Source organism: Labeo rohita, chromosome 21, assembly GCF_022985175.1.
Source record: "Labeo rohita strain BAU-BD-2019 chromosome 21, IGBB_LRoh.1.0, whole genome shotgun sequence".
NCBI classification, from domain to species: Eukaryota; Metazoa; Chordata; class Actinopteri; order Cypriniformes; family Cyprinidae; genus Labeo; species Labeo rohita.
The window spans coordinates 4,290,448-4,314,636 of NC_066889.1; the positions used below are offsets into that span (position 1 = coordinate 4,290,448).

The 24,189-nt window shown below is 38.4% G+C and overlaps 1 protein-coding gene across 1 annotated transcript; it reads right to left on the minus strand.

Moving 5' to 3' along the window:
• Positions 1-16,756: 16,756 nt before the first annotated feature.
• On the minus strand, positions 16,757-18,419 carry msx2b (muscle segment homeobox 2b). The gene is made up of 2 exons (XM_051092460.1): positions 18,018-18,419; positions 16,757-17,313 (listed from the first exon to the last, which is right to left on the minus strand). The coding sequence occupies exons 1-2, from the start codon at positions 18,316-18,318 to the stop codon at positions 16,892-16,894; spliced, it is 723 nt and encodes a 240-aa protein (XP_050948417.1). The 5' UTR covers positions 18,319-18,419; the 3' UTR covers positions 16,757-16,891.
• Between the last annotated feature and the right edge of the window lie 5,770 nt (positions 18,420-24,189).

Genomic DNA, 24,189 nt, shown 5'->3' on the forward strand with positions numbered 1-24,189 from the left:
GGAAGGTTACATTCATATCCGTCTGCTGACACGTCCGCCTGTCAGCATGTGGATCTGTGTGTAACGCGGCGTCAGGGTCGTGGCCTGTTCCATGGGTCTGTTCCCATATGTAACGTCGTAGTGAAACAACTGAAGGGGAACGTCTAGGTTACGTATGTAACCCTCGTTCCCTGAAGGAGGGAACGGAGACGTTACATCCCCTGCCACGACCCTACGTCGCGCTGACGCCGGGTTGCGACTCGGCTCCTCAGCGAAAACCTGAATGAGTGGTTGCATGCCGCCATCTTATATACCCGTATGTACGGGGGAGTGGCTCGGCATGCAAATACCACTCGCCAATGTTCATTGGCCTTTTGAATAAGGCTCAGAGATGATTGGACTCTCAAGCGAGTTCCCATATGTAACGTCTCCGTTCCCTCCTTCAGGGAACGAGGGTTACGTACGTAACCTAGATGTTTCTCATAACTTTATATTTCACATTGTGACTTTAAATCTCATAACTGTATTTTTCTCACAATGTGACCTTATAAGCTCGTAATTGCAACATTGTTTCCCATAATTGTGACTTTTAGCTCACACTGTGACTTTATATCTTGTAAATGTGAATTTATATCTCTGCATGTCTTTTTTATCTTGTAATTGCAACTTTGTTTTTCAAAACTGTAAATCTCACAATGTGTTTTTACATATAGCAGTTTGACTGTGTCTCAGCTGTGACTTATTTACTGTAATTATAACTTTATATGCCACAATGTGACTTGTCTCTTGACTTGATGCCTATACAGTATATGGCTAGGTCCTCTCCTTTGGTGCCCCCCATCAAAAACACAAAATAAACTAATATTTTATGTTATCTGATGTTTGTAACCCTAAGACCAGTAATAGTGACCACTAAAGCGTGCAGTGTTCTAAAATAAGGAGGCAAAGTCGTCTTTTTTTTTTTTTTTTTTTTTTCAGTCAGTCATCAGAGCTAGCTAATTTCAAAAAGGTGATTGAAAAAAATTGTATCTAAGTGTGTGAGTTGTTTACTTTTTTATTAGTCACATTCACATTAACGCCTGATCACATGAACGACTGATTTATGAATGCACATAAACACAAGAGGTAGCATGAACCAATCACAGCCAATTATAACCAGTCATATCCAATCATATTGCAGTGGAGGCATTGCCTCCTCTGACGTGACTTTCAGTGTTCATTTTGATTTCATAGTCTTTTGACTAAAATGCCATTTAGTTTTATTTTAGTCATCTGAATTGTTTGTTTTAGTTTTCTACAGTAGATTTAGTGGGCTAAAATCTAATGGGCTTATTTACAGTATAATGCATTTATTAAAGTGCCCCTATTATGCCATTTTAAAGGTTGCTATTATTGTTTTAATAGACTCCCAAAACAGGTTTACATGTATGCAAGGTCAAAAAACACTTCTGTTTTCTCCAAAAATAGATTTAAATTTACCCCATTTCTAAATGATTCCTAAACGACTCGTGCGAAGCAGTTCGAAGAATCAGTCTCTCTAAACCCCTCCTTTCCGTGAGCCCTCACTGCTGTGATTGGTCAGATGGCGCAGTCCTTTATGATTGGTCTATCGCGTACGGTGTGTCAGAAAACGAAACGCCCATTGCCATAACTGACTGACAGCACTGGATACTTGTCAATACATAAAAAAGATGGCATCGATTCCAGCCAGAGTCTGATGATGAAACGGCTGAAGTGGCTGATCCACAAGTTAGCACGGTCTACCGTGGAAAGTGCTCGCAATTTGCTTTTATAACCGAACCGGGCACACCTCTATGTTGTAAACTTCAGCAATGTATAATGCATTAAGCGGCTTTCACACCGAACGCAGAAAGCGCTGCGCTGGCCGCTGGGTTCAGTGCAGCCCTTCAGAGCGCAGCAGAAAAAGTTCATTTGAACAACTCATTTGAACTTTGCTCCGCTGCGCGTCCACTTTAGTCGAGGCCGAAACAAGCCGTCCACGCAGGGCGGAAGCAATTGAAACGAATGGGTTTCATAGCACAGCGCTTTCCGCATTCAGTGTGAAAGCCGCTTCGTACGCCATCCTTTATCATTACTCCAACTAATGAGACAGTCAAGCTGCATCAATCACAAATTGTCAGACTACAGTGGGTCCACAGCTGAACAACAGAACTACACAAGCGTGATTTAGCCGGTTAGCATGACATGTGCAGGGTTGTTACACAACAACATACACAACTACGTATTTTGAACGATCGCTAGAAAATACAATATTTGTAGATTCATCATCTTTTAGAAGTGAATATAAAACAGTTTTACTCACAGCGTATGATACAGCGTCTTCCGTATAATGTACGTGTAAATTTCCATGTGACCTAAACCCCATGGAAATGTATGGGCGGGCAAGTTGTTCGTGACGTAGAACGCAGGTGGACATTATGCAAATCTGTTACTTCGTGACGTGTGGCCGTAACAGAGAAAGATTTGATATCCTGACGACTCGTTTAGGCAAATGTGAGTCGACTCTTTTTTTTGATAGACAATAACTTTATGTATCGTGCACTGTCGGCTTCACAACTTTGCAGATAGTTTATGTTCACATACAGCTACATGACACACTACATGAAAGATCATATTTGAAAACGCATAATAGGGGCACTTTAAGTATTTCTCTAAAATTACCAAACTCATTAATATAAAGGTTTTATCATAATAAACAGATTTAACTGCTGTCACACACAGTATGGCTTTATGTTAAAATTTAATGAAACCACTTCTCATAAAGAAACAAGAACATGGTCTTCTTTTTAATGAAATGCCAGTGCTTATATAGGCTAATTATGCATTCTTTATAACAACTTATTTACCACATTCTTCATTCTTTAAACCAGACAAATGTATTTATATAAATAAATTTAGATTAATCTTTATTAGGGCTACTAAAGTGATTCAGTCAAGAGCAGTAAGTGATTTTCAGTCTTTCTTTTGTTGCTGGATTAACATCAATGTCAATTGCAATTGAATTAGGCTGCTGTCCCTTTAAAACTGAATGCACAGATGCAGTGTAGCCTACTGATAAATGTCCGATATTCTCCCAAACTGTTTAACGGAGATTTTTGTGTTTACATGAATACTCATCAAAATGGACAATTCGGCATAATTTTGTGTGCATTTCTCCATTCGAGACATGAAAGAGTACTCGTGCGAGAGTGTGTGAGAGGCGCTGATTCGGTGTGTGCTTTAAAAAACCTAACCGAATTGAGTTCTCTTTTGCATCGTCAAATTTATCCATATGTCTGGTCTTCTCTTACTCCCAGCTAGTGACATTTTTTAACATTTTATGAGATGTGCAGCAAATGTATGCCAGCTTATATCCCACCAGATAGATTAATAAGCGATTATACAGTTCAAATGTACGCATCTAACCTTTTAACAATGCAGCAGATTCGTTCTGATTGAATCTCTTCCTAAATCGCCCCTCCCTAACATTTCCATCTCGTATTTATTCACTGACAAAAGTTTTCGTTATAGTTTTTGCCATTCAAAACAAGTTTTTGTTTTGTTATCATCTTGTTTTCATCTGTAATAAAAATTATGACGAAAATAATTTGTCAACGAAATAAACACTGGTGACTTTCCCCATTCATTCACATTTACCCCCTAAACTCACGGCATGCTTTAAAGGGTCTGTTTAAACTCAGTGGGCTCAGGGGAGGCAGGAGAGATGAGAGGTAATTTTGATGAGAGGTAATACCACAGTAATTTTGCCTGCTGGTGTCGCTGTTATTATATTATATTTGTGTGTGTGTGTTTTTGTACTATTAAATTTTTTCTCATACAATTTGTTGAGTAGACACTGCCTCCCTTACCTCCTCGGAGGACATGCCGCTGCCCTAAAGGTGTTTTACAGCATGTCAGTTCTGTGAAATGGGAAAAGGAATTTCGAACACATTGTCTCTCTTGCCACAATTATTAAACAAAAAATATTTTTGTGCAAAAAAGCACAGTAGGTTACTTTGAAATCGGATAGGGGATCACCTCAAAACATCCAGCCATTTACTAATGTCACATCCCAGGCCTAGTTCTGCAGCGGAGGGTGAGGTTGCTAGCTGTGCCACAAACTGTCAGCTAAGAGATGTAAAGGGGTTGCTAGAGGTATTCCTGTAAATATTTCACCGGCCTCTCAGGGCTCAGAGGCTGAGGCTCAGCACCGGTAATGGTATGCCGTGGCGGGAGGCCTCTGGCAGAAGTAGAGCAGAATAATGGAAACAGATTGGGTTCCCAGATCAATTCCCAGTTGGCTCCCCATCAGCTGCGACAATTATTCATGCCACCGACAAAAGATAACGGCGAGTTAAAAATAAAGTCGCGACAGGGAGCGGAGGATCACCTTAATTACAAACAACATAAAAAAAACTCTAGATACCAACCCCTCCCAAACAATGGCCCGTGACTGTGTCAACCTGCTTTCAGTCAAGCATGTGTGTGTTCGGCAGTCCATTAGTTGTTAGTTGTTGAGCAAGGGTGTTACAGGGTTAATGAGGAAGCTGCTGTAGATTACAGAACCTCTGAGTATGTTGTTCGGATCGATTCGCTAGTTTAAGCTGATAACCTTTTGTGTTAAGCTAAGTCTTAGAGTATTATCTGGGGCCCAAAGCCTGTATTTATCACCCAGCTAAAAATAAGGGAATTAAACAAGTTCACTTCTCCTCATGCAGGTAATTATATTCATTACATTGAGAGAAAATAGTTCAAGATCAGAAGTTCTGATGAATGCTGCAGTGGTTTCCCAAAGAAAATTGGAATCCACAGGGGTTACTTCTTTTTTATATAGCTCAGAGGACTTAAAAGAACCGTTCACCCTAAAAATTAAATTTCATTTTTTCATTTCCTCACCATCATGTTGTTCAAAACCCATATGACATTCTTTACTTCTTACTTTTAAAGTGATACTTTGAAACACTTTTGAAAGCTTTGGTCTCCATTTGTTTTATTGCATGGAGTAACCAGGACATTCTTCAAAATGTCTTCTATTTTTCTCTTCCATGGAAGAAAGAAAGTCATATGGGTTTACAAGAACATACAGGTTTGTCTTACATATTAAATTTTCATTAAAATTCTTAGAAAATCAATTAACTTCTTAGACAAAACAAATTTGACAAAAACAAATCTTGCATACATTTTATCTCTAAATAATGAGTAAAATATGTTTTTGTTGCTGTGTAATGCTTGTTGAGCTATTGTGTCAAAAACAGAAATAAAGCAGTAAACTCAGGTTGAGAGATTTTGCAGAGATTTTGAGCTCCAGTCGTAAATGCTGCAGTAATGTTGTTAGAGTCAGTTTGCCCAAAATATGGCATTCAAAACTTGTGTTCAATCTGTCTGGAGTTATGCAATTGAATATTGTTGTGTCTACTATAAAACTGACTATAATAATTCTGCATAATGTGAGCAGCTGTCTTAAATTCCCCATAATACGTTCACTTCCTCTCTGCATAGCTTCTTCAACATTTAAAAAGGGGTTAGACATCTTTCCTGTTAGTTGCTTGCATGTTAAAAACTTAACATAAGAACTTAAACTTAAACTTAAAACTTGAAAAAAAAGAACTTAAAAAAAAAAGAAACATAAGGTAAAATTCTGAGAGTTCCCTTACTTATTACATTCAGAATGGGTGGTCTAGTCGTTTGATTCCTCTTCACACAGCGAAGGGAGCCATTACAACTCATAAGTAATAGATTCTCTATTGATTTTTGAAAATATTGCTGTTTGCAGCTTTCATGCCTGAGTGCACAAGTAGGAGGTGAGGAAAAAGAGAGGGCCAATGGGGGACAACAAGACTGATAAAGAGATATAAATAGGAGGAAATAGTTGGAAAATGAAGTCAGATGGATGTGATGGGCAAATTAGAATTCAGAACATATTTCACAGCGTGACTCCAATCGTAAGTCGGATATTTTCTGCTTATCTTACCAAAACAGTAGCACAATAACAAATATCTGGAACATGTCCTCGTTCCATGACTTAATGTGTTCTTTATTTACCACTCCATGCTTTGTGTTCTTAATCCAGAGCTACTGCAAGAATGGCAGATCCACGAAGGCAGTGAGATGTGAGTCTTAAGTTATTAATTATGGAATCCCTGCAAAATAAGTACCAGGTTTGCCTCCGGCTATGTGCTTGATGCCATACAGTTTAAGTAAAGAAAGATATGGGAATACATTTTAACGGCCTTGAGAAATGAATCTCTGCTCACTAGAACCAAAAATGTACTGAAGATGCATTTTCTGCAAATTAGTATAATGAAAAATTGGTTTCAAGATAGCAGTGAACCACTATAAGGAAATATCCAGGTCTTTCACTTATCTGCTTACCTACTGACCTACCTAACCATTCAACCAACCAACCTGCTGAAAGAAAATTAAGCCTATGTTTAGACCTTGTATATATATTTTAATGCACCTCCCATTCTGATTACTCTAATGTATTCTAATTTCTAATATTTCTAATGCTTGTAATGGAAAAAAGGTAAGGCATGTATAAACACATGCAAAACCCTAACTGGCATGTGAAAGCAGGTCCTATAATAAAATTACATTACTAATGAGATGCTAATGAGAGCAGAGTATAATACAAATAAAAATGCCGCCATTCATTGGACAGTCTGTTCCTGGTAGAGGAATACTACTTGGGCTCTACCATAATCTATTGTAGAATACTGCAATATTGCAACAACAAACAACGCAAAGGCAGGATTAAACAGCCCTTGCTTGCGAGCAAAGGATTGACCCCTGTGGACCCCAGTTTAACCTCAGTCTTTGATTATATTGAATGTCGGGAGATGTGACAGGAAATCTGTGACAGGTACATGGGCTACATATACTGAAGATCATCAAATGCAAGACACTATATCTTTTTTGGAGGGTGTCAAAGGTGCTCAGTGTTGATCCTGTCTTCTGAAGGACATGAACTTCACGGTTTTCTAAATCCATCTGTAATCCACATCACACCACTGCAGAAAACAAGTCCCTTACCTCTTTTCAACCCACATCGACATGATATAATAATTCAGACCAAATCCTTCCTTCCAAAGCTGTTCTTTGTCTTTCTAAAAAAATTTATATATTAACATAAATGAAATATGGAAAAAGTCAAACACAAACAATAGTCAGACAAAAATAAATAAACACATAAAACCTAAGACTGAGTAAATAATGACTCACAAATCATGAAGTTTCATTTTTGAGTGAACTCATCTTAAATTAGGATGTGTTTTAGGATCAGGATTATGTTCACTGTAGGTGTATTCTTACCAAATCACACTTACAAAATCCATGTCTCAAAACAAAAATTGATTCACATATCATTAATTTCAGTAGCCATAACCATCTAGCCAATGCCAACGGGCTTCTCAGTCATCGCCCTGTTTAACACACTGTCTGTGCCTTTGTGTCTGGCAGTAAATATGGAAATCATCTGCAGATTTCTGCAATTAACATATGTTTGTGAGAGGATCTGTAGGCTTATTTGAGTAATGTAGTGTTATAAGTGCTGCTGCTCTCTGCTGACTGCAGTGTGGTACTGTGCCTCAGCTGACCTTGTGGGTTCAAGTCACACTGCAACTGAATGGCATCAGTTTGGCAGTGTTTTGCAGTCAGGTCTGAGTGGCACATATGGCAGATTGATCTCGCAAAGCTCTGGGCTGTTTTAAGGGTTCAGTTAAAACAGACACAAGCTCTGCTGCACGTGAGCAACACGAGGACAATAGCATGTGCTTGTGAAGTGGATGGATTTTTTTTTTTTTTTTTTTTTCATGGTATGGGTTGCAAACTTCACAATGTGAATTGTGCAGACTAGACTGCAACTATTGAGCAGTTTTAAAATATGTTAAAAAAACGGCTAGTTTTTGGCTGTAACTAATGATTTGGAAATGTCTGATTTTTCCTGATACACCAGATTAGATTATAATACGATGCTTACTGTCTACGTGCATACTGTATAATGCCTACTGTGTTTTAAAAGTAAAATATTAAAACGCATGCATGGAACAATAAGAATTTAAATGAGTAGTCTCTTTTATTCATTCATTTAAAAAAAAAAAATGAAAGGTCAACTCAAGCATGTTGCATTGTGGGATATTGTATTCTGTATGCTGTGTTATACACTGCACATTTTAACAAATAGGTCATCCTGGTTTTTCCATGCATAAAGAAAATGTCCCTACAGCACACAGAATATACAGTGTGCAGCTTATATATTTATAAAATGCATAAGACAGTAGTGTGCAAATAGATATAGGGTATGCTATCATGCTATTCTAAACTTACCTCACTTTCAAGTCTCATAAACAACAGGACTTGTTTAGTTCATTTGTTTGAAATTGTCTTTTGGACAGTTGCTCAATATTGCTGGTGTACTGCCATCTGTTGGCCATCTAGTTATTAAACAGCGTCATATCCTCATAGGCCCCATTGCTCAAAGCTTTTTTTCCCCCTTGATGACTCATACTGACATGCACAGTGCAAGAAATCTGATTAAGTCATCATCCACAAGACAAGCTGTAGTGTATGTAGCTAAATCTGCCATTCCCAAAACACAGTGTCATGTAGACTAATTTTTCTAATGAATTTACAATACCTCAAGAGCATTGGCTCAGAATTGGCTTACAGTGGCATATCTGCTCTACTTTCACTTCAAAGCCGAGCAGTGCGACAGAAATTTCCTCCAGCCAGGAGCCACAAAGGTATTAGCTATTTCTGTTTTTGTTAGCTGAGGCTATTTCTTCTTTGTGGCGCATGTTGTGTGTCATTCTGCATACCTCACCCAGTGCAAGACACTGCATTGTTCGCTCACCAAGCTGGTCTGCGCATTTTATGTTATGTAAGCTAAATAGATGTCTGCTTCTGTCTCCCTCAGTGCCCTTCCCGCAAGAGGCAGACACATTCAGTGGCAGCTGCATTGATTTGAAGTGCCGCAGGCAGCTGGGGGATCACAACGAGTTCAGTAGCTGTTTGGGGACATGGCGATGGAAGACGTCTTACCTAAAGTTTGGGCAAGCATGCTGCTTTTCCTAGAACAACTGGACTCTGTGCCAAAATATGCTGTTTTGCTGTGTTGTGATGTCAGATTGTGACGGAGAGACCTTAAAGTTACCTTCCATTATTGTTTTTATTGTGTTCTTACTGTTCTTGTTCATTTAAATTTATTTACTGTATGTATTTACATATTTACCTATTTTAGCTGAGTAGGCATTGCCTTGTGGGAAATGCTCATTTTAGCCAATTTATGGTCATATTTGTGCAAATGTTTTAGGTTTTGTCAATCCTTTTTGTTGTGTTTACTTATTTAAATCTTTTCCTATTATGGAATGTGGACACGGACACAGACTGAAAGAGCAAACAGAGGCTTTATTGACCGTAAAGAGCAAATACAGATAATGGCAGGTAAGTCGCAGTTCTTTGAAGGGTTAGAATGTGTGATGAGAATGATAACTGAACTTTCCTTTATTGCAGGTTCACAAGATCATGGACAGTAGGTGCAGGTAGTCATTAATATTTAAATGAAGGATCGTAAGACACAATGGTGATTGAGACCATGTCAGTTAGATGAGCCCTAGAAACAGATCCCCTGCAAAGAACTCATCAGCACAAGACCACGAGAAACAGACGAGTGCTTTGCACAGATCCTGTGGACAGCTTTGAGTCCTTCACCATGTGATATAGGCAATCATCAAGCAGAAGGAAATGGATATATTTCTGAGTGATGCCAGTCCACAATCTGACTTGTGTTGCAGTCTGGAATTAAACCACACCATGTTGGTTTCGTCTGGCCAAATGAGAAGTGGCCTCCCGGACTGAGCCTGTTTTCTCTCTCTCTCTCTCTCTCTCTCTCTCTCTCTCTCTCTCTCTCTCTCTCTCTCTCTCTCCATTTATGAAATGGAGTTTTGGTTGCTACCGTTGTCTTTGGCTTGCTTAGTTGGGACATTTAATTTTTGGCAATATTATCAACTTTATTGCACAGACACGATTGGAAGAGAACTGAACTGAGCTGGATGGTGACATCACTGCTTTTAACTGAAATAGTGACTCTTTACTATTTACAGCAGAATTTAATTTTGTTTGCATTATTGACATACTTTATTTACATTTATTTTAACACTGTGAAGCTGCTTTGACACAATCTGTATTGTATAAAACGCTATAAAGGTCAGTTGACTGGAGACAATCGCTGCAGATCAGGAGAACAGGTAAGCAGTCCACTTCGAATAAACAAGACTGGACAATGAGGACAGACAAGGTGTGTGCCCAAGTAGCGGTGTTGTTGAGTGAATCAGATGAGGTGCAGGTGTGGCTGGTTAGTAGTCCGGTGAGGGTGATACTGCTTTTCTACCTGGGCTGGTGCCAGAGCCAGAGCCAGAGCCAGAGCCCAATTGGGAATGAGGCTACACTTTTCCACTCAAACAAATCCTAGGTCGGTGCCCAAATCCAGGTTCCAAATGGGCCCCAAAAGCTTGCTTGTCCCAAGTAAGGAAACCTATGATGTCAGTAGGCACAGCTTCCACTACAGACTGCAGTTTGAAAGGTGCCATTTTTAAAAGCTGTTGGAGTTTCAGGTAAATTAACAACAACAATTAATTATGTCAGTTCAGCAGTGGACAGCAGAAGAGACCCGCACTGTTCTTCCACAAGAGATAACAAGTGATTCTGGTCACATGTTGGTGACGTAAAGCAGGGATGGCAACTTTGGTCCTGGAGGACCACTGTCCTGCAGAGTTTAGCTCCATCCCTAATCAAACACACCTGCCTGTAACTTTCTAGTGATGTTGAAGACATTGATTAGCTTGTTATGTGTGTTTGATTACGGTTGGGGCTAAACTCTGTAGGACAGTGGCCCTCCAGGACCTAAGTTGCCCATCCCTGATGTAGAGGGTTTTGCTCACTGCCAGTGGAAACTCAAGCTGGTTTCGAATGAGTGCCACGTTTTGTCAGCCCCAGTGGAAAAGCAGTATTACGGTACTCCCACATCCACAGCCCGCTCCTGAGGGCCGAACAACTTAACGTTGCAGCAGCCAACGTCTTCCACGGAGTGAATGGCGATCAGGGTGAGAGTCATGGAAGGCTGAGAGCAGAGTAGGATCCAGGATATCTGGATCTCTGGGGGACCCATGGGCGTTCTTTTGGGCCATAATCTTCCCAGCCTACAAGGTATTTGAGATGACCACCACAGCACCAGGAGTCCAGGATTTCTCTGACTGTGTATGCGGCTCCGTCCTCCAGGATCAGTGAAAGAGGGGGTTCTTCTGCTGGGCCAGGCTCTGTGGAAACAGAAACTGATTAGGCTTGAGAAGTAAAACATGGAATGTAGGGTGAATCTTGTAGTGTGTGGGGTATTGCATCTGATACAAGACTGGGTTGATCTGATGAGTGATAGTGAAGGGGCCAGTGAATCTAGGACTGAGCTTCTTACTGGGCAGGTGCATCCTGATGATAAATCCAAAATTCTGGCATAGAACTAAATAGTGCAGTCCAATAGGTCTAGCATAACGACATCATTGTCACATGGCAGAGCTGATGTCTCTCCTGTATTGGTAGCCAATGAGCTTGCTGTTCAACATTCAAATGTATGGCTAGTGCTTGCTGTAACAGATGCAGCGCACTTCAGAAACCCTCCACCTTCCCCAGCTCCACCTGTGTAGATCTGCTACGGGTGATCATGTATGCTATGGGTGTTATTCATATGTTATATGTGCAGCAACAGTGTTTCTTACATGCTCACAGCAGCATGTTGTGGGTGTATTGGCAGTAGAAAGTCTCAGTACTTGCTCTGCTCCTTAACTTTCAACACAGGAAACACAAAGGAGGGAAAGACATGCAGCAGACATTTGCTGGAGTTCATCACTTGAGAACAGGTAAGCAGTCCGCTTCAAATAAACGAGACCAGACAACAAGGAGAGACGAGGTGTGTGCTAAAGTAGCAGTGCTGATGAGTGAATCAGATGAGGTGCAGGTGTGGCTGGTTAGTAGTCAGGTGAGGGTGTGCGCTGTGATTGGATGGACTTAGAGCCTGGCCGATCCGTGACATTTCCTTAATTCTCATGTGCTTATTAATCATAAGGTGAGTTGTTATAAATATTGTATGTTCCAATTAGTAAGAGCTGAAAAGATATGTATATAAGATGGTTATAACTAGTAGCAAGGGAAACTAGTGAACAAATTACAAGAGAGCTGAACAAGGTTATTATAGCGCCGCTTGAGCAGTTAACTCCAACCTCATTTGCACAGTGGGGAGTTGGTACTGTTTTAGCACTTTGCAGTTCTAGTTTTTATTATCACATTTGTTTTTATAGTCTTGAACGTATTTATTTGCACATTTTGTGCATCTGCTTTAAAAAAAAAAAGCTTTTTGTATGCCAATATCACTCTTGATGAGATCCTTCTTGTGACTGAAAGATTGCCATACAGTTAAAAAAAACAAAGGTTCCAAAAGTGGGTTCTTGCAGTGACTATTTATAGTTCTCCAAAGAACATAAGAACGTTTCTGTGAACAGTTTTTAAAATAACCCTAATCATATCAAACATGTTTAATATTTAGGATTTTAAATCGAGATGATCATTGCTATGGGAAGAAAATCTGCGAAGATTCTTCTTAGGTGTCTATAATCGGTTAGGATTTTAAAACTCCTGTCATCTTTAGTGTGATGAACATTTTAAAAAGAACCTTTTTTCACTGTAAAGACCCTTTTGTGGATTGGAAAGGTTCCATGGATGTTAAAGGTTCTTTGCAGAACCACAGATGCCAATACAGAATCTTTATACTTAAGAGAGTATGACGCATCACCCAGTACAACAAAAACACTACTTCTAAAATACACTTGTAAAAGTTAATTACCTCATAATAATTAATCATTTAATCACAGTTTATCTTGAAAATGTTCCATTATATTTAAGTGGGAAGCAATTCCACAGGGGTAACTGGAAAACCAATAGCACTCTATTCTTATCTAAAAGTCTAATTTTCCAGTGCACTTGTTCCTTTAGAAAGCTGTCTCACTAATGAAGTCAGAAATAAGCAAGCATTCAACTAGTCAAGGCCAAAAATATAAATGAAAAGCCTGTGCAAATAAAGTGTTTGTGCAGGTTTTATTAATGATGGATCCAATTTAGACGATTGTGTGGAATCGTATATGGCAGTATGCTTCATCATCAGAAACCTTGAGGAGGATATTTGACTTATTTCCTCCATAAATCTCTGTCTACAGTTAGAGTTAACATCTGTGTCTGTATAATTCAAATAGGCTTAATCCAAGATGCTTGTGCATCTGTCAACTTAATCTTATGTGTGGATTATTTGGGGGGGGTTTATAAATAGAAGCATGCTAATGTGTAATAAAACATAATAATGATATAATGTGGCATGCAACAAAAAATATTTTATTTTAAGAAAAACCTGCAAAAAAATTAATTACGCCTTTTTGCATTTGCAAAGCATCCATTTTTTCCTTTTTGGAAAGTAAATGAAAAATAGTAAATCAAAAGTTTTCATGCTCTTCTGTGTCTTATTACATTCATAGCATCATGCTCACTACTACCAATTGCCTGCAGCAGAGGTGGCAATCATACCTAGTAATTTTCAGTTATGAATGCCACCTATGCTGTAGGCAGTGGGTAGTAGTGAGCATTAAGCTATGTATTGAAGAAGACACAAAAGAGCTTGAAATCTTTACACTTACTTTTTTAATTTACTTATTAACGTTTTCATTTTCAATGTATTACTTGTTATGTATTTATATATATATATATATATATATATATATATATTTATATAAGTTTACATTAAAATACAGTTAATTCATGCAATGGTTTGGACAGACATCCTTTATGAAGACAATGTTGTTCATTTCCAAATTAAAATTAATTTATATGTTTAGGTGGTCAAAATGTCAGTTTGATACAACTGTCCTGACATCATAAAAGAAGAAGAAGAAGTAAAAATAGTAGTTTGGCTAAATTAATACATTTGTAAATTGTCCTGTGTAAATAAAATAAAATATTTAAAGCTTTTAGGTTTGTGGACTTGACATGTACTCAACGTGTAAGGAAAATGCAGTCCTACTTATTAGCTGTGGTTAATGCCTACATCACATGTTAGAATAATAAAATATAGTAGCCTAAATGTTTTTCAAAAGCATAAACACCGTATTAGCATTGACTCTGATTGCAGATTCTTTGTCAGTTTTTGTATTGGATTATGACAATTAAAATCTCCTATATGTATTTGTTTGTTTGTTTGCTATTTAAGGGGAAAAAGTTGCCTTGCATTGTCTGTTAATATAGCAGAAATGTTGACTGGGAATGCATGAGATATCATACAAGGGAATACCACGAGGAAGTACACACACCCAGTCATTTTGATTTGTATCTTACAATGGTGTTGTTCTCCCTGTAACCAGCAGAGGAGGACTAAATCAAGAGAAGACTTGAAGGAACAACATCAAACATGGACAGCATGTTCCCCAACCCAAATGTAAAGTCATCATCATTAATTTGGGGATAGAATATGTCAAATTACAAACTGAATCTGGGACATTCTGTGCACATAATGTCCACAGTTTACCTTTTTTAGGGCTTAGTGTAGACCACATTAAAAGAGATTAATGAAATGTTTGATTCAATTATTTTGTCAGTGGTAATTACTGTATTATAAGAGCTTTGAAGGCTTAATCTGGGAGTGTAGGAAATCATGACTTTAATAATCCCCATCTCTAATTTTGTAGGAAACATTTTAAAAGAAGACTGACACCATTACCCGCTCTGTTCAGAGTACTTTTTATGATTTAAAAAACATGATTCTTCTTTATGATGCATGCGTAAAATAAACCCTGTAGATAGATAGATAGATCCCAGTAGAATTTATAGATATATAGAATTTAATTTCAGTGATATTAGGCAAAAATTAAGAAAGCATTTTATTATCTTTTTTTAGTACACCAGTTAAAAAAACGTATCCAATACTTATAGAAAACAAAAATAGATCAAGAAAAATAGATTGTAAGAGAAACTGTGAAGAGAAAAATTGTGGTAAATGAAAGTCCACATGATATATTTGATATATCAAAAACAAAACATGAGAGTTAAATCTGGAAATTAATCTTTCTGATTTTTCCAATGAGAAATAAAGCAAAAAAAAAACAGGCTGCATTTACCCAAATATATGGCAGGTATTTAAACAAGCTCTGAACACGTTGACAGCTTTGTGAATTTAGCTTCAGAGAGTTTTACTTTTTTTTTTTTTTTTAACACCACAGGAACAGGCAAATTGCCCAGAATCACTGCACTCTCGTAAGTGGCTCAGAGTCGACATTATAAAACACATCCGCGAACACTTTAGCGGTTCTGTGTTTGATTAGCATGACTGGGTTTGTGTTTTGATTAAAGGAAGCTCATGAGTAAAGTGCTAACCATAAACGATTTCCTCATTGCATCAAAGTCACGCGGAAGCAGTAAAGCGGGCCCTCTAACGTCCTCATTTATAGAGCCACAACTTAATGAACCACCCATAACATGGCAGTAAAGAGGTAAAACCCAACTAATCTGTCACACTTTATCATAACTTTCAATAATAACACTATTACTTTATATAATTTTTAACAGATCATTATTTAATCAATAATCATATATTGATAAAAGTAATACATTGTTCATCTTTTAGCTCAATGTTTATATGTATGCTCAAACTGCTGATAATGTTTGTTAAAGAAAAATTAATATAAACTATTAGCAGAAAATTAAAATAAAGCTTCCTTGCGGGAAATTGCTTTACTTCGCTGACATTTTTTTAATAGCGTAATTCATATTCATACATAATTCATAAAAGAAATTCCTGGTAACCACCTGGATAATTTGTGTAATGTGCTCAGCCTTGGATTTTTAAAAATAATTGTTTGCTACTTGAAAAGAAAAAAGAAAAAACTTGTAAGGTGTTACCAGCTTCTTAAAAAAATACAGAGATGCACTTAAAGGAAATTAATAAAGAGAAAACTGAAATTGCTTATGCGAACGATACTGAAACTGAACAACCAAACTCTCACATACTTATTAAACAAGAAATGGAAATATTAATTTAATAATCTAATTTGATAAACAAAGGCAATTGTGTTTGCTTGCCAATTGCTGTTTACTGTACATGTCAGAATCAGTGAAGTATAATTACAGTATAAATACATATAAAAATGTGGCACAAAAATAACCTTCCACATTTTAGTTACAAGTGACTAATTTCAGAAACATTTTTGCATATACCATACTCACTGTCAAATTTGATATTTAGGTTGCATGTGAACACAAAGTATAGAAAAAAGTCTGTAAACTTTTGGTGTAAAACTCTGTAAAAATCTTACTTTTAAATTTCTCAGTGTGAACATACCAATGTATTTGTCATAAAAAAAAGTATTTAACTAGCCGTTTCAAACACGGCCTCTGTGAAAATATCATTAGTCAATTATAGCTACAGGTACGGCAACCGTCTTTAGAAAAGTGAAAACAATGTGTAATGAACTTGTCAGAACACATTCTTGCAGGGTAAAAATCCAACAACATTAAATGTGGTGGAATTTAAACTCAATACTTTGTACACAAAATAATTAGTTTTACAATATATTACATAAAGATGTATGACACAAATATACACAAAAGGTTTGGCAACAGAATTATCCATCCACAGGGTAAAATTTGAACTTTCAGTCAGTGGAAAGTGAGGTAAAATGTCCCGCATTTAGTGAAGGCACATTATGAAATATTTATTTTAATTTTTTGGTTGCTGCTTTTTTTTTTTTCAGACTTGGACACCCAAAGATTGTAAACATCGTCTTTCTGTACATCCACAGATCAGTACTAGTCCATACTGTAGCGCTTCTTCTCAAGCCAGGTGATACATGCTGTACCCTAAAGGTGTTCCATAGAGTCCCACTGGAGCAACAGGCAATAAAGGCCTCTGGTAGGGATATGACTGGCCATAGAGTGAGACGGCCGAATGAAGTTGGGTTCCAAGAGGAAGAGGCAGACTGAAACTGGGGTGGAGGGCAGGTTTGGCAGTCAGTTTGAGCTTTTCCAGCTCGGCCTCTTGCAAACGTTTGGCTTTGGCCCGTCGGTTCTGGAACCAGATCTTCACCTGGGTCTCTGTGAGGGTGAGGGAGCTGGAGAATTCTGCTCGCTCGGCAATGGACAGGTACTGTTTCTGTCTGAACTTTCGCTCCAAGGCCAGGAGCTGTGAGGTGGTGAATGGCGTACGGGGTTTACGGTTGGTCTTGTGTTTGCGGAGAGGACAGGGACTTACCTGGCCTGTGGTGGGAAAAGAATGTTTAGTTTAAACGTCAGTGTAGCAAAACGTAATCATACAATCAATACATTTCTTGTAGATTTTAGGGTAGCTTATAACGCGAATAATTTAATTATAGCCTTTTCATAGTTCAAACGAAATAAAACATACACTTTATACAAGTCTGCATAATGTATGCATGTGAATGTGTTTTAAATTCATTCTTTTTTGCTTCGATAATTTTAATAATAATCCTGCATGTAAGGGTAGGGATAATTAACATTTAAATAAAGCTATAATAACATTTTTGTTGTAATTAGTAGTATATTTAGATATCTACATAATCTGCTTAAACACAAAGTTGTTTAGAAAATGGGAAAATCAGGAAAAGTGTTTTGCTTCATTTTATTTATGTATTAACTACTGCTGTGTTTTTAATTAAATCAGAGCTCTTCTAAACAAAATATGCAACTGTTTATTTTAGAGCAGCAGGCCCTCATATCCCTCTAGTTTTCATTAAATTTATACTTTTACAGTCTATAAAGCATGCATTCGCTTTTAGTTGCAAAATGCCTAATAAAAATGAATCATCAAATACGTTTAATTTCTAAATTAAGAAGACAGTATTGCCACTTTTTTAGATCTCTTATAAGTTTTGATAAAAAATTTTTATGACGGTTATTAATTTAATGCATAAGTAGTTAGTTGAGAAAATTCAATTGCTTACGAGTTTGAGAGAATCTAGAGTTCATAACCCATGGTGTACAGTCATCCGGCTCAGGGGACTCCGATTTGACGGGTGAGGTCTGCATAAAGTGCTTTTGTATTCCAGCCGAACCACAAGAATCCCTGATGTCAGTCTTTGCAAACTGGCTGGATACATCCTCGCGTCGTCTTTCAAAGTCCTTACTGGTTTTGTGGCTAGAAATAAGAGACTCCACGCTGAATGGATGGCTTGACACTTGGGTTTTGCGCTGCTCCATGTCCCGATCTCCGTCTGATTCCTTCAAGCTCGCGGACGCGGACATCCTCCTCGCTACAAGCCTCTGGACGCCCGAACTTCAAAGTCACTCTGACGTCTCATGCAAAAAGCATGAAGCCTTTGATGCCTTGAAGCACGCGGCCACAACAGAACTTTCAGCCAATCAGAGCGCTGCCAAATTAAGGCGCGCGCTCCGTTGCTCAGCAGCACGCGGCAACGGTAGAACTTTTAGCCAATGAGAGCGCTGATGAATTTGGCAGCGCGTTCTGTTACTCGTGATTGGCTTACTGAGTTTGTAAGAAAGTGTCAATCATTCTGACTGACAAAATGACAGCGACGAATTTAGCAAAACATTCTGGAGTTTTGGTAAGTAGAGCTATGGATTAAAAGGAAAGAAAGGTACGAATTGCACACATTTACAGTGACTTGTATGTTTAAACACTCAAAGAGCTATCTGAGTTCGTTGTTTGTAGTTATGTTATTCCAACAAACATAAATGAAGTAATTCTGTTGGTGTTTCTAGGGTCATGCAGTTTGTTTCCCAAAATTCTTAATTAAGCAGTTTATTAGACATGTGTTTCATGTAAACAGACTGACCATTGTGACAAATTATGCAGTTTTATCAGCTTCCCACCATAAATGTGCCGTTTTTAAGTGTTAAAAACTTTTTTTTTTAATTCAACTCGAGACAAAAGCATTTTGTTTCATTCTGCTGATCTGCTTCCAGCACTTTCTGAATGCAAGAGTGTCTTCTGAGTGAATGCCCATTTGCTTCTTACTGTAGTATCAGTAGGTTTATTTCAAATAAAGTACTGTAAGGCCTACAAACAGTAAAATGTAAAGGAATAATCCACTACAAGAAACAGCGCTCGAGGCATTGCAATGCAATGTATCATTACTATCCAAGGTATAAATTGAGTGTTATTATTTGCTTTAAAAAGTTATTTTGCTGTCTGCTGTTTCTTTTGCACGCCATCTAATCTCCTCGGAAAAAGTATTTGTTCCTGGCAACGGAAAGCATTGGGGTGTTTACTCTTCAAACACAAGAGTTAGTTTCAAAGTGAAACAAATTATCGCTCTGAGAGAGAAAGGAAATGTATTTATCATGAATTTTATGTCTTGTGGACACTAAGGCTGAGAAACTCTACAGTAATAAGGCATTTAACAGAGACAGATTGCTTTTGGTCTCGTCTTAGATGGGGGAATTGTTTGTAACCATGACACTTGGGGTATTTGGGCAATCACACTTAAAATAAACATCACCCTTCTTCTCTTGTAATGAATAGCTGCAGCAGCAATCAGCTGCTTGTTGGACTGGTCTTTATGTGTGTTTGTATGTGCACTAATGCTGCAGGGTGAGATTCTGCTAGCTTGTCGTTCCCAGGAGCCTCAGCGCGTTTATTAAGCAGGGTGATTTCACAGACAATCTGAGGTTTGTGAAGGCGCCAGTGAGCGGGGAGATGAAAGGCGCCTCTCCTCGGGGGAGAAACTGTGGCAGTTTAGCGGCTCCACTCAGGAGGAGTCGCCTCCCTGTACACACATACACACACACGCAAACACACACGCATGCACACACTCAGCCGTCACGCCCCTGCCCTTAGGCACCTTGTCGAGCACAATCCAACTCTTTGCGCAGACGGACTGAGAAAGACTGCTGAACTGTAGTGATAGATGAGAAGGACACACGTTTGCAGTTGAGTATCATAGGAGCTGACAGGAGACATATGAGAAATACTCACCGTGAGAGAGAGAAGAAAAAGCAACGTTATGCCTTAAATATACCATTCAAAGGAGATGCAGGAAAATTACCCTTTAGGATAAGCCTTTCTGAAATTGACCAACACATCCTCTTTCCTTCCTGTCTGATCTCTTTGACCTTTATACATAAATGGAGGGAGGTTAGCCAGAGAGTTCAGAAAATGTCAAAAACGGTGCTCCTGGTTTTTCTGGTATGTTTGGACACACCTTGAGCATTGTAATTATGGGCTCAGCTTCGCAGTGCAGGAATGCTTCTGTAGGTATTTACATTTCTTCAATCTAACAATCTATCTGTTTACACATCTATTTACCCAGCTTTACACATGCTATATGATCCATCAAATCAAGCTTGATGCCTGGCCATATCACTTCTTGATCATTCTTTACTCAATAGGGATTTCTGTCAACTGAACATGATCGAGATTGGCAGATGTTATCTACCTACCTCAGTTCAGTTTTTAAGCATAAGCTAACCAGATACTTTCAGGACAAGTCCAGGATCAAAAGGGATAAAGTAAGAAGGCGCAATGCAATACGAATCTCGTTTGAGGAGAGCAACTTATGCATTGTCTTTGAAATCAGATAATGCAGAGAATAATGGATCACAAGCCTTGTCTCGCTAATTACACTGCATGACAAGACTTGGCACAGGTGACAGCAACTGTCATCGCTTTGTTTTTATTAGTACCTTATTAGGCTTCCGGAGCCTTCTCTTATGAGCAAACATTTGCTGTAATGAGAGAAAATTGCTACCCACCAAAGGAGGATGGCGCCAGCTTCAATTAGCTCAAGGGAGGAAGGTATTACTTAGAGGCAAATAAATTATCATGTAATATAAAAAATGATTCACTCAACACATGATAGGTTCCCTGTTGTGCAAGCCTACCTTTTTGTTGACAAATACCTGCTGACTAAGTGATGTCTTAAGAAAAGAACTGAAAATGTTACTGTTTCTTTAAAATGTAGTATGTTATGTTATGGTGTGGTTCCTTGCCACAGTTGCCTCCGGCATGTTCACTCTGGGGTTACAGACAAATATATTAAGGCATAATTTCTTAACGTAACGTTGCATGAAAGTTAAGTCATTATTACTGTGATATTAAAGCTTATAATTAATTTTTTTTTGTTAATGTTATAAATGGGTTCCATCGTCCCTGCAACACTATATAGGACAAGCAGCTTGCAAAATTAATTGACGGATATATATTTTTTAATCAAGACGATACATAATATGTAGCTCCACACTGATTGTTAAGGCAAAGTAATGAATTAAAAGACTTTCAAATCCTCATTAAAAACAAAACAAAACAAAAATCCCGACAGAGAAGGACCAAACAAACAACATTCAGGCTGGCCTCTTTTTTGGTTCTGGGTCCTCTTATTGGATCCCTGGAGATGTGCCATGCTTTGTAATCACAGATTGCCGCCATGCCAGATCCCTGAACCGATGAAGCCATTAGGGTTCATGACTCACCCACCTTCATGACTAAAGTTTCCGTGTAAACGCCCACAAGTAAATGAAGGGGCCCTAGCACGACCTCTCATTTCTCACAGACAGTGACTGAGCAATGCACGGAAGCCTTGATTTATGAGAAGGGTTTACAACACAGAGACAGGCTTTTAATTTAGGTCGAGGCCCTAGCTTGGCGTAATTGTTTTTTAAATGTAGGGAATGGTACAAAAAATATTGGTTGCCACAGCAAAAGCGTGAAGAAGAATTACCCCTGGAGATATCCGCTCTGAGTTCTTCCATCACCTTAAGTTGGACTCATTCTTGACCTAAATGGTGTCGGTTCACCTCAAAGAACTCTTCGGAATGGTTTCTAAATATGGACTCTGAAGAAATTAGAATGCAATCTAAAACAACGAAACAGGCCAAGACTGTTATTCACAAGTGCGGTCACAATAAACCCTCTAGACCCAAACACAAACAGGGCACGGCATGTCACCCGACACCTGGACAGCGGGTGTCCCCTTCATTAATGCGATCCTTCCTGCCCCCCAGCCCAAGCAGACGTTTGCCTCCGACCCCAACAACATTTAATGAGAGAGAGACGCCAGGCACAGTGGGGCAAGTCAGAGTGGGAGGGACTCTCCCCCTGAAGTCCTCTCGCTAGAACGGACCTTCAATGGGAGCAGACTGCCACAGGGGTCTGTCAGGAGCCCTCCGCCCACAAGTTCAAATGTCAGTGCCCCGGCATGCGCCCTCAGACAAAAAGGAAAGAAAGAACTTTAGTAGTTTTCTGCCTGTCCTCTAGTTGATTGGCAGGCCTGCAAATGAGCAATTCTCTGCTTGTTTTGGTGGACATGGTTTCCACTTAATCAAGGATTGACAGCTATGAACTGTTAATCTATGTTCCTCTTAGCGTTTTACCATTATTTTGGAAATCTCTTACAGGGTGAAAGGTTGAAAACTAAGGAAACGCTGACTTGTTACGCTTTTTGTCCACCAAAATCATTGAGTCAGAGAAGTAGCCACTTAGCCATGACAGTCTGAGAGTTGTATAATTGAGTGTATATTAGATGTGACAGGTCAGCTTGAGTGTGTTTGTTGTGCGGTTTGGTGCGAGTGGAGGGGTAAGTGAGTGGTGACAGTGTGTCGTGTTAGCAGAGGGAGTCGCTCCGGGATGGTCAGGTTGATTTCATTAAGGTGATGGGACACATGTGCCCCCTTTTTCATCTGCTCTTCGGCCCCCTGCTACTCAGAGTCTTTCAAGTCCCGCTGTCTCCCGATCTGAAGATAATTGTTCACTGTAATACTAGTCAGGAAATGAGCTGATCAACTCCAGATGGATGGACAAGGGGAAGGGGAACGATAGAAAGAAAAAGAGACACAACTAAAAAGAAAGAGGAAGAGACAGGGCAGAAGAGCTTTGTATCTTCAAGTCAAACATGAAATATTAATGTTGATACTTTGAGAGCCCTTGATACCACTTGGCTTTAAAAGCTAAGACAAAGAGTTCATTACTTAAAATTTGGCCTGCAGTCGACCACATAGACTCTACATCTCACACTAAATTCTCACTGGATGAGACACATTACCAAAACTGTTGTAAAAATGCTGATATACTCACAGCTGTGATGTGCACATACTATAATAATAATATACCAACTTGCTACATTTCCTACCTACTGTTTTCAAAAACTAGTACTTGATTAAGTACGTTATATGCATCATTCCAAATCAAGTTGTAATTTCACCAATTTATGCACAAAATGCCATCAAATATGGGTATGTCCTTTAATTTAATTAATGCCAAAGAAGACGAAATGATAATGTGCAATTGAGCATTGCAATGCAATGACATTTAATATCACTGACCTAAAACCGTTGTCGTAAAGCTTTTTTAGGCAATATATTTGAGGAGTACACAGCATATTGAGCAAAGTTGTGTCCCATGGCAAACAAAATACTGTAAATATTGCATGACAAGTAATAGTTAAACGATTAAAGAATTAATGTTATTCAGGTGTAGTCTTGTTTGACACTGTGTAATCATTTGAAAAGAGTTGGCACCAGAAGTCACACAGAACAATGAAATGTTATATTATCAGATTAAGTAAATGGGTGAACTGCACTGAAACAATGCGAATGAAAACATAATCTCAATTATCATAAATACAACAGTATTAACTGAGTAATTCCATAAATTCAGTATCAATAAATAAGTGCATCTATAAAGTTGTTTATATGTAAGTAATGTACCTTTTAAATGCTGCCAATAGGTCAATACTGTGCATTTTATTAATGTAGGTAAATGCGTGTGGTACAACCACATTTTTTGTAAAATACATACCAGTACTCATGAGATCACAATGATAAACCACACAGTTTGAGGAATTTGAAGGTTGCATGATTAAGTTTAATACTATTCAAATCTCTAACCTTTGTATGAGCAATAGTAATAGCAAAACCACTAATCAGTTTCCGCTATTCACATATTTAAAGCATCCAGATCATATATGTGACATAATGTTCGGAAATTATACAAGCATTATGTGCACAGTACAGCAGATGTTTGAGGAAGGAAACTATATTCCTCTAAAGTATAACAACAAAAGTTTGTGTAATCAGCTTCATTTACTGTAATAAGGCACCAAAGGGCAAATGGTTTCAGTAGAAATAGAAATCAAAGACACTTAGATTGAGCTGTAATTA